The sequence below is a fragment of the Haplochromis burtoni genome, unplaced genomic scaffold, assembly GCF_018398535.1.
Source record: "Haplochromis burtoni strain Fernald_Lab_line unplaced genomic scaffold, NCSU_Asbu1 Contig_100, whole genome shotgun sequence".
Lineage (NCBI taxonomy): Eukaryota > Metazoa > Chordata > Actinopteri > Cichliformes > Cichlidae > Haplochromis > Haplochromis burtoni.
Window position 1 is genome coordinate 1,998,071 of NW_024582461.1, and position 11,447 is coordinate 2,009,517.

General features: G+C 39.5%; 2 protein-coding genes across 3 annotated transcripts; one reads left to right on the plus strand and one right to left on the minus strand.

Moving 5' to 3' along the window:
- Positions 1-1,383: 1,383 nt before the first annotated feature.
- Positions 1,384-5,111, plus strand: ppcs (phosphopantothenoylcysteine synthetase). Of its 2 annotated transcripts, none has more exons than XM_005927380.3 (4): positions 1,384-1,504; positions 2,874-3,408; positions 3,492-3,595; positions 4,432-5,111. In XM_005927380.3, exons 2-4 carry the CDS (start codon positions 2,877-2,879, stop codon positions 4,756-4,758), a joined length of 963 nt encoding a protein of 320 aa, XP_005927442.1. In that variant the 5' UTR covers positions 1,384-1,504; positions 2,874-2,876; the 3' UTR covers positions 4,759-5,111. The 2 variants fall into 2 exon arrangements, with proteins under 2 accessions (XP_005927442.1, XP_005927443.1); XM_005927381.3 differs by having other exon boundaries at positions 1,398-1,470.
- Positions 4,993-10,800, minus strand: utp3 (UTP3 small subunit processome component). The gene is made up of 16 exons (XM_005927384.3): positions 10,628-10,800; positions 10,266-10,353; positions 9,762-9,818; positions 9,619-9,675; positions 9,412-9,526; positions 9,252-9,320; positions 9,039-9,160; positions 8,807-8,959; positions 8,635-8,706; positions 8,005-8,045; positions 7,829-7,925; positions 7,074-7,211; positions 6,764-6,894; positions 6,221-6,284; positions 5,396-5,503; positions 4,993-5,258 (listed from the first exon to the last, which is right to left on the minus strand). Exons 1-16 carry the CDS (start codon positions 10,642-10,644, stop codon positions 5,169-5,171), a joined length of 1,419 nt encoding a protein of 472 aa, XP_005927446.1. The 5' UTR covers positions 10,645-10,800; the 3' UTR covers positions 4,993-5,168.
- Positions 10,801-11,447: the final 647 nt, after the last annotated feature.

Sequence of the window (11,447 nt, forward strand, 5' to 3'; positions counted from 1 at the left end):
GAGAGAGAGAGAGAGAGAGAGAGAGAGAGAGAGAGAGAGACTTTATTGAAACTACAACTGAACTTGTTGTGTTACAGCAGCATGATAAAGAAAAAAAATAGTTCAGTCCACGATAAACAACAAATAAGCAACACAGATTTTAAAAAGTGCCACAGGCACCTGGTAAGGGCCTTACACTATGAGATGGTGTCATAACAGTAACAACAACAACAAAGAAAAAAGGAGATCAGATAATAACAAAATTGTTAACTTAATGAAAAATAAGAATTTATACAACTCTCCTGTCACGTTTACATAAACTATTACATAAAAACTGTGCATTACACCTTTAACCCTTACATACTGTTCAGATCAAATTTGGATAGCAGTAAAAATAAAAATTTGAAATGAAAGTAACACAAACAATAAACCAGAAAAATATTGAAATACTGTCTATGTTCCCATCACAATTGCTCCAATTCCCACAGAGACAGACTGTCGAGTCTTTGAAACAGTGAAATAGGATGCACTTAAGGAGCAGAGTTTAGAGGACACAAGATCTGCACAGTCAGCTGAAATGCAATGAAACAATCTAAAGCTAAACTAATTAAAACACATTTATTCTTAGATAAATGAGATTAAACTAGTTCTAAGCTAAGCGATTGAAAGAGGGCTTGGAAGGATCATATTGTAATGCACTTACATTTCTATAGGTCAGTTTTACTAGCTGCTCAGTAAGTGCTTTATTTATTAAAAAAAATAAATGCGTTCACAAAAGCAGACTTTTCCCTTAAACTATAAAAACATAACTTTTGCCTAAAATTAAAAATAACAGTAAAAATGTTCAGATTGTCATATTTCTAATCCACTTGTTTTTGGTTTGGATTATTATTAATATTCATCTTAATCTCAGATTTAAACACAAATGACATGTACAAGTAACATATATGAAATAAAACATATATTTTGTACATATACATATATATATATATATTGAATTTCAAATAAACGCATTTTTCTCCTCCCCGAAAAGCTTGTATTTAAATCTTTTTCAAAACTTACCAGAAATTTGATGTACAAACGCGCACCAACATCCAAAGAAAAGGAGCTTTCAATGATGCTGTTGCTTGTCAAACTAGTCGCAGACAAAGTTCAATTCAACATTTTGTCTTTGCTCGTCGACTATATCTGCTGATTCAGTGGGACAGTCCAGTGCAAAAAGATCCCCTTTTTGAGAGAAATTCCCCTTGTCCTCTCTGTTGATGCTCGGGTTTTATAAAGTTTGACACTTCAAGCAGGAGGGAAAAATAATTGACGCACTGCTGACTCAAAAGCAGACAACCATTTCTTTGTTTAATACCGCAAATGGCCGCTAGGGGAGCTGGAGGTGTTGTGCTGTATTTATAAAAACCAAAGAGTTGGCCTTCAGGAAGTGCACAAGTTGTTTGGAGGTATCCGAATACCAAAGTGGGGTGTTTTGAAGTTTTGTCTGTGAGTCTGAGACGTCGTTTACGTTTTATATAAGGTATTACCGCAGTTGCAAGTAACCTACAAACATCATGTAGCGCTATGTCGTGTCGCCTTTCTTATTACTGAACATTAAGTAGCCAAAGAAAGTGTCCACCTTCTACTTTGACAGCGTGTTTACTGTCGCGTGTCATTTAAAACAGGCGTGTATCACGTCAGTGTTGTGCTGTGAAGTGCTGTGAAGTTCACCCATACGTAACGATGATGCGAGAATATGCATTAATGTAAACTTAGCCTGTTATTCGACCTATAAACGGATCAGTGAACAAAGCGAGGATTTTCAGGGAGGTGTGGGTTTATTTCTTCATATTCTTCTTCTCATTAGTCAGCTGTAACATTTGGAAACCACAGGCTATGGGACAAACAGCTATAGATACAAACATAGGTAAGACATAATATCAGAAATACCACGATATAAAAACAGACTGTAAAAAAGTGGACAGTTTAAGTTATTGCACCTATATGTTTAAACACTTTTGGCACTTTGCTAGAGAAACTAAGCAGAGCTCTTTGAGGGACAGAGGCCTATACAGTCAGGACAAGTAGATGATTAGTGTTGGTTGAACCCGTATAAATGTTAAATGACGACAACATTTTAAGATCTAGCCCCCCTGGTGACCTTGAATTTGATAAGCAGAAGGGGGTGGATGGATGCATGGGCCTAATAAAGTGTGAATTCAGTTTACTTTATGCTTATGTATTGCACATTTTGGGTTTTTTTCTTAAATTTTATGTAAATGTACAACGATCATAGCCATCCAGCACACCATTAATTCTTGTTACCGTCAGGTAGACGTTACAGGAGGATGGCTGCACGTACATTTACAGTGCTTAATAAATTCAGCAGATCATCACCCAGAGTAATGCTTATGCTACACTGGCCTAAATTTAAAGTATTGGCAATTTTTTATCTTTCTGTAATGATTAACCCACCAGTATGCACAAGTCCTTTAATCAAAATAATATTTACAATACTATAATACAATAATACAAATATTATTTTTATCCATGAATTTTCAAATGCGCTGTTTTACAAAAAAAGAGAAAAAAATAGTGAAGCACAGAATTAACAGTCTTCATTAACTGTCATTTTCTAAATACTGAACGGGAAAATGTAGTTTTTGTGGTTAAATGTCACGCTTTGGGTGTAAAATTATCAGCATTATTTTAATATTGTCCCAGTCAGCTTTATTAAAGTAGGCCCAGTGTGATTTATAACTGTACATCCATAAATTTGTGACCTGCAGAAACCAACAGCGAGGTAATCTGATACTGAAATGTCCCACTTTGAAAACAGACCTGTCACTGGAGACTGTTGAATCACATTAGGCATCACTTAAAGATGCCTCCTTCTTCTCTCTTGTCAGGTGATGGCTGAACCCAGAATATCATCTATTGATGGGAAGTTAGCAGAAGAATTTGCTGTTCCCTCCCATGTGGAGGAGGTCAAAGAGAAGATGGCTGCTTTTGCCAGCTTTCATGCAGAAGCAGGCCGAAAGGTGGTTCTCATCACTTCCGGAGGCACCAAGGTTCCCCTGGAGTCCCGCACTGTTCGCTTCCTCGATAACTTCAGCAGCGGCAGGCGAGGAGCCTCCTCTGCAGAGTATTTCATAGACTCTGGTTATGCAGTCATTTTCCTACACAGGCATCGCTCACTCTACCCCTACACACGGATGTTTTTAACCATCAACATGCTGGACGCTCTGGAGTTTCAAGGTGGAGGAGCGCCTGGTAATACTGGTGAAGTGGTGGTTAATCAGCAGGTGCTGCCGAACATTGCCAAAGTACTGAAGAGATACGAGGAGGTGAAAAAAAGCAGACTTCTTCTGCCTATCGAGTTCAGCACTCTGTCAGAGTATCTGCACCTACTCAAAGCAGCAGCGCAGGCTCTCAGCAAAATAGGTAACAGCAGGTTAAAGGCCTGAGCTGTGGCTTTGTCTAACATACGTTCAAAACATCTTCACAAGTGTTTGTTCTGCCCTTAGGATCAAAGGCTATGTTTTACTTGGCTGCAGCAGTGTCTGATTTCTACATCCCAGCATCTGAGATGCCTGAACACAAAATCCAGTCTTCCAACGGACCTCTTCAGGTGAGGGTGGGGGGAAATGGTGTTATTGGTCTGCTTTTTATTCACCACTTCAGTTCGGAGGTGTGTAAAAGGAAGCATGAGATGTGAGTACGAAGCTGGTTCACTTCTTACGGGGGAATATTGCCATGGTAACATATGCTGCTAACCTAATGATAATTAGAGAGTCATCGTTCCTGGAAGATCCCCAGACCTCTGTGTACGGATACCACAGTGTCTTTGTGTCTGATGAGCATCAGTAAGAAATACAGATACTTGGATGAAGCTTTATTTTTTCCTGTTGGTTGCAAATAATTTTACTTTTATTGTTATATAAGCATCAATATATGGTCCTAAAACAGAGCACTAATTTATACTTACAGCTAGGGAATAAACTCCAGGCTGTGAACCCTTAAGCTTGCTGTCCCCAACCCCCGGGGCATGGTCCGTGAGTCGTTTGGTACCGGGCCCCGAGAGTCGAAGCTTGGGTGTGAAATTTGTAGTTTCCCTGGGTTTTTTTTTTACCGTGTTGTAGTTGTGTCTTATTTTGAAAGAAAAATTATACATTACCATAGCGACCAGAGAGCATTAAAGGGCAGAGAGGAAGATCTTACTCTTAATGTTGTTGGAGCATTTCAGGAGGACGCTGCTAATAAAGTTCCACAATTACACAGTTAATTTGCGGTTATTATATTTAGAAAATACCACAGTTGTTGTTGGGAACTGCTGCGTTAAACAGCTGCACATACTTTCAATTCAGCAGTTGTTATTGTTGCTCTTCTCAGTTGCTGAATTACATCTTCCTGTGCGTATGCCTCTTTAGTCTTGCCAGTAATTACAATTTTTCTTCTGCCCTTCAGCTGAGCATGAAAATGGTCCCCAAGATATTGTCCCCACTGGTGAAAGAATGGGCACCTCAGGCATTTGTCATATCCTTCAAACTCGAGACTGATGCGTCGATCCTGCTGGACAAGGCTCGACGAGCTCTGGATACCTACAGGCACCAAGCAGTGGTGGCCAACGTACTGGACTCTAGGCGGGGTTATGTGGTGGTGGTGACCCTTGAGACTCAGGCTGAGCTAATCCTAACTGAGGAGGATGTGAAGAATGAGGTGGAGATAGAAGAGAGGATAGTCAGCAACTTGACGTCGGCGCATGACAACTTCATAACTCAACAAGTGGCTTGATAGAACGTATCTGCATGTCTGAGCAGCTTTAAGTTGTGTCTGTATTCTTACGTGATCCACATTGGGCTGCAATTCATACCTGCCTGTTCTGCTGGCAAGTTACTGTATATTCAGTATGCTCTACTGTTGCAAAACCTTAGCGACAACTGTAAGTCACATCTTCCTTGTTTGTTGTGTGTGTTCTAAGAATGAACCTCGAAGCATTAAACGCAGTCTCTGTAGAGGGACAATATCCAGGTTTTAAAATGTTTATTCACACTTTCTAGTAATCAGAAAAGCAGTTTCAAGTTTTAAAACAATGACAATATTTTCTTTCCTGCAAGGTTTTCCAATAATAAACATTTAAAATCACAGTCCACTGGTACTGGTTCAATCTCACTGCCACACTTGGCAGCATATTCTGGACTCGGTTACTTGAGTTTGACACTCTTCTTGACACCAGCACGAATACCAGACAGCTCTCCGCTGTATCTCGTCTCTTCGTGACGAACCTCTCGGACCTGGCGAAACGATAAGCAGCAATTTCAAAACGCATCGCAGAAATGTGTGTCACAATCCAGCACATCCTCTTTAAGAGTCTTCAGACAATCCCTGAAATCCTTGCTCAACGATGTAATAAAACATGTTGAATACAGACCTGTCCCTTTCTGCGGATTTTAGCCCGTCTGAACTTCTCTCTGTGCTTGACTCTGGGATTACGGTCAATTTTCTTCCTTTTCGGCGTGAGCCCCTTGTTCTTGGCCATCTGTGGAATTGTTAGACAAACATAATTAATACAATTCAGAAATCAGTGTCACACACTGGATCTAGAAAACTTGAAGGAGGAGAATCCAGAGATGTAAACACGCAGTGCTGTGGAGAACACTTTAAAGCTTGCACTTACGTACTTTTAAAAGGATAATTAAGCTGAATTTTGCAAACACGCTCTCTGAAGCTGTAGCAAAACAACTTGATATGCACACTACAATCCATTTTCTTGAACTAGAGCTAGATAAAATCTTTAGTGTACTACTGCGAGTGCCCAGCAGATGGCACTCAATCACGTTTATTAACACCAGTACTTCCAAAAGTGTAGTTTAGACTCCATTCTCCAACAACAGTAATGGCAAATAAATTACTACTTCAAGAAGTTAAGTTGTTCATTTTTAACATTTTCAGTTATTTAATTGGGTCGAAATTATTAATCTGTTATCCAACTACAATCCTCTGTATATTTATCAATTACATATACAATATAGACATGATTTTTTTTAAATACCTAGAGGTCAAAATGAGTCCGCATGCAAAGACATATGCTTGTGTAACACTAAAAACAAATGTATCCATAGTTATAAAATGTAATGCTTGGATAATTATTAAACAAGCTGTGGCATATGCTACAGTTATCAGTGGGCTCCATCCATTCAATTTCTGCTGTAAGTACTCATGTTTTGTGCAAATACATGACTGTATCACTCAGTACCTGGTAAGTGATTCCTCTCTTTGCATTTGGATCCAATTCTTCCTCTTCTTCATTCTCCTCCATCCTGTAACACAAAGATTTTCTTAATGTTTCACTCTACTGGTTGATTTTACCTTATATAAATTTGATTCAGTACAAAAACATCCAATATGGCTCTTTTGGTGAATACTCTACCAGAGGCACAGTGTCATTTTGGCAACTGAACACCAGTCTGTCCTGTAACTGCTCTCTACATGTTTAGAGCCAAGCCACACATATTTCAGCTCCCCAATAATACTGGTGTTTAAATAGAACTGAACCACTCAGAGGGATGTAAGAATTTAGAGTGAGCAGAGCAGTTGGCAGTGTTTCAGGCTTCTGAAAAATTTCAGTGTATTTCCCAATACTATAGTATATCAAATGTGCTACATCGTGACATCTATTGCAACATGCAAGTCGGCACGGATTCCTGTTATTCTGACCCCAAATCCTCTGCATATCAAAGACACATCCCATGAGTACACTTCCTGTACTTTTACTGCAAGTTAAAAAGTGCATACTTACATTTCATCTTCTGGATTATTGCCCTTCCTCTTTAATTTTAACCGTTCCTCTGCCTCTTTGTAGAAGCGTAGAGCTTCTTCCTCATCCAGGTCAGAGTCTGACTCCTCCTCAGGCACAGCTTCTCCAGATTCCTGTATCCAGTGGGTGCGTGCACACATACGCACACATTAGCAATCAATATAGAAGTTAATCGTCGGCACTAGGGGTCATCTGAGGATGCTCTTTATGTATATCAATGTTGTCGAAGAGTGTCTTTAGATAACCCCTGGTGCAGACGTAATATAGTAGTATATTAATGTTGTTCTCTTACCTTTTCCTTCCTGTTTGAAACTTTAGACTTCTTGCCTTCTGCTTGCTTGCTTCCTGCCTTATTTTTCTCTCCACCAGCTAGTAGCTGGCGAAACTCTGGAGCGAGCCGAGCATCTACTGCGCCTAGTTCATTGATGAGCTGCAGGCAGGCATCAGAGACTCAGTAAAACATTTTGCATTTTGTGGATTTTTGTGATCAGCTTTGTAGGATGTGTGTCAGGAGATATTTCATAATCGTGTGTCTCATGGTGCTGGTTTGGAGTGTCAATACAGTGAAATCACAAATAAAAGATGCCGACCAAAGTAACAAACGCACAGTAAAAGATTTTGGTTTTTAGTTGCAACAAACAGCTACTATTTTAACCCCTGTGAACCTGACCTGCTGAGCCTGAAGTATCTCACTGATGCTGTTTATTTAATTCAGATCAAAGTGCATATAAGCGTGGATTACCTGCACATATTTACAAGAAGAGAGCTCCACTGATGATTCCCAACACCCGACTGACTGAACTGAGTTTAGCATTTCAAAGTTAATCAATTCAAAGTTCAGGGTTTGTTCTGAGTTTGCTAAACCTGCCTTTTGGGTTAAGCTCTAGGGCACATAATCACACATCCTGCGACAATCCTCTTGGACTCATAACAGAGCCAACAAATGTTGAGCTTTCGCGTGCTTTTTTTTTTTATTAAAGTACCAAATCTAGGAGAAACTGCTCACCTTTTTTTCAGCATGGTCTAAACATCAGTGTGTGGACTTACATTTCTGTAGGTGAGCAGTCTTTCAATCACAGGGTGGTTGTGAGCAGGTATCCGCTTTGCTTTCAGCACCAAGTAGAAGCTGATGTTTGTGCAGTAACTGTGGCAGGAGAGAAACATCATTCAGTGACAGAGCGTGACAGTTTGTCGTGTGAGTCTACAATCCAATCACAACTTACTTGAGATAAAGTTGCTGCTTTGTCTTCAGGTAATTGGCACCCTTTAGGTAAAAAAAACAAAACAAACAAGGATGAAAGATGTTCAGATTCACATCGTTGATTTTCATGATATTGATGACATGTTCCTGTATACTCAAACACGTCTACACAAGCAAAAAGTTGGTGGTTTGATTCCAGCCAGAGATATATGGATGTGGATTTGCATGTGGACGCGTATCCGGTGTAAAAATCTGAGCAGCTGAAAGTAGCTTACTTACAAATAAGGCTGTAAGCAGTGCACCACAAGTATGAGTATCTTCTCCTTTCATCATGATTAAAGGTTGGAAACACAGAGGAACTTACAATACAATCACAATTTGTTTCCCTAGATAATGGTGCAGATACAAGAAAGTATCCATCATTATTCATTAAATTCTGGCCACCTGATAAAGAAAGCCCAATGATAGTATAATTAAGCTCAGTTTTGATCTCTACTGGTCCCTTGAACAACTGCATGCTTCTTACAGTCTGTCTGCTTTCTGGGGCAGAGAGAGTAATGTACGCAGCTTTTTGTGTGTTTTATCACAGGAAACGCCTGCGTGTAGTGGCTGAAAGCAACACCATGAGAAAAATGTAGCCAAGTGTGCTCACCTTTCCTGCAGGGATCTTTCCCTCCTTAACCATTTGCATGAGAGGCTGAAGCTCATTCTTGAGCTCGTTAAGCTGTACAAAGAAACAGGAATAAGTCACATCTATTGCACGTCACTTGAAAATTTAAAGGCTCTTTAAGTCTGAAGTTGTGTCCTTCCTATTTGTCTCTTACCTTTGCCTTGAAGTCCTGAATAAGCTCAAGCAGCTCTGGTGACTCTTTCTTCAAAAGCTTCATTTTTTCCTTCTGAGACATCTGCTTCAGGTCTTTCACAATCCTCTCCTCTTTTTCCACAGGCTTGCTTTCATCCTTCTCCACAGCAAATTCCTTCATTTAGGCAAAGACGTACAATTAGAATTAGACGTTTCTGTCAGCATGTCATTAGGCCTACGAGAGAGTTAAATACCTGAAAAAAGTTCAAATCATAATCCTCCTCGCTCAGATTTGCAGCTAAACGTTTTTGGATGTTTTTAGCCTCTTCTTCTTCTTCTTGTTCCTCAGCATCCAACTCTTCTTGCGATTTCCCTTCTGTAATAACAGTGATCGAAAGGTTGCATAATAAAAGATAATGCAATCATCACACAATGCAATAATACGGCTTGAGATAAAAGGTTCTTACTTGAGGTCACATAATCTGAATCGTAGAACATTTTTTTCTTTCTGCCCCAGGCCATTTCATTAGGGAGCTCTGCAGCAGACAATGTAAACACAGTGAGACAGGCTCAAAATGAAACACAAACACAAACACACACACACACACACACAAAAAGTCAATTTACCGTCCTCATTTCTCCCTTCTAAATCACTCTCCATATCTGTCCCATCTTCCTCATTTTCTTCTTCCTCCCCTTCATCATCTTCCGACTCAGAAAGATCCAGGGGCATCACCTCCTCCTGTGAAATTCCGATAATCTCAGGTTTCTTCTCGGCTGTTCCTCTACATTTTTCACCTGCAGTTACTTTTAAACAAACACGTACGACATTACCTCATCGTCCACTTCCTCCCGGTCGCTCTCCATTTGAACACCTCGGGCGAGAAGTTTCTGCGGCAAAGACACCGGAGCACGAAGAAAGGTTACAGAACAACTGTTGCACTGCACACCTACCGTAGAACAAATAAAGAACTTACTGCAATCTTCTCATCATGAAACTCATCAATCTTGTCTTTTGTGTATGTTGAGGATTTCTGAAAGAGAAAAGAGAAAACACCTTCGAGAATGAAAACAGTTGTATCAAGTCACCATATGAGATCACGCTGGTCTTTATTTAGTTTATTCTTCACAGGTCATCAAGGTTTGGCTCAACGTAGATATTACCGCTTTGTTGGTTACAGAAAGCAACAGTTTAATCATACGATCAGGCAAGATTTCAGATCTTGTTTTTATTATTTTAAAGCTATAATTTGACCTCTCTTTTCAAAGTAATATTTTGTCCCCCTTAAAGTCACCAACTACCCTCTTGTTTAGAAATCAGAGGACAATACCGACTTGGGTAAAGTAAGCAAAGAGCCACACACTGAGTAACTGTAACATGATGTGAAATCATGTTAAACTCCAAAGAAATCATTAAAACCTTATCCCCCACATCCATGCAAACTTCTGACCACAGCTGTATAAAACACTGCGTGTCTTACCTTATCAGGGACAGGCATGTCGTTGTAGGCTTCAGGGTCGTCTTCATCATAGACCTCATCCTTGTTTGGCCTCTGCGCGTGTTTTCCCCTGAACAGCAAAAGACAAATAACAAATAAAGACTCAAAACTTCTGGTTAAATACCAGATTTATTTTTCCCGGATCACTCCACACTTCACTAGCGCCAGCTCCCATCACAGCAGTGGAGTATAAATCATGCACCCGTATGCTTGTAAATTAAGACTAACAACTTATCGTTTCTACAACACTGCACGCCAATTGTGACCACACGAAAACCCAGAAAAACAGAGCAGAGACGCTATAAAGACAAGCTAACACGTAGATACATCTTAGCCAAACTTACCGTTTTGCTCGAACCATGATGAACCAGCTTCACACACAGCGGACAATAAACCACGTCTGTGTGCGTATAAATGCAGATTAAAACTGAATATATCCACTTCAGTTAACTGCACACATCTGTTTTACTCAACGGATACCATGTGCCACAAGAAACGTCCCCTTCCTCTTCAGCTCAAACGGCAATCAGAGAGGAAACTTACCGCCCCCTGCTGTCCTGGAGGATTTCTACAAACTGTGCGGAGAGTTATCTGACCATTCATCTCTACATGTGTGTATTTATTCTTTGAAAAATTGGTCCCCAACATCGCATAATAAAATAATTTTAGCTGTTTTACAACTTTTTTTAAACTTTACAAGCTTTATGAATTAAGATTAAGTAACTGAGCATGTATTTTTATACTTACAGCCATCTTCTGTTAATCTTACAGTAATGGATGTGAAGAAAAATGAAGTGATATGATTTATATGCGGCTTATTTGTTCTCAGAAAATAAAAATATACTTTCAAGAACACAATATCAACTTTTCTTGTGTCCTCTAACATAACTGTGGAAACATAATGAGCCTGTTTTATATGTATTTTCAACCACTGTGCCATTGTTTTCTACTCTCTCTTATTTACCATTAATCTCCTTAGACCCGAACTCTTCCACGGCATGCATTTTTTATTTCTATTTGATATTTGGGCTGATTGGGTCCTGATGAATGTAAAAACAAAGATTTACAATATATATATATATTTTGTTTACCTAATTTTTGTTTCTGAGAAAAATGAGAGCCTACCACCATAGATAGATAGATAGATAGATAGGCAGGCACACA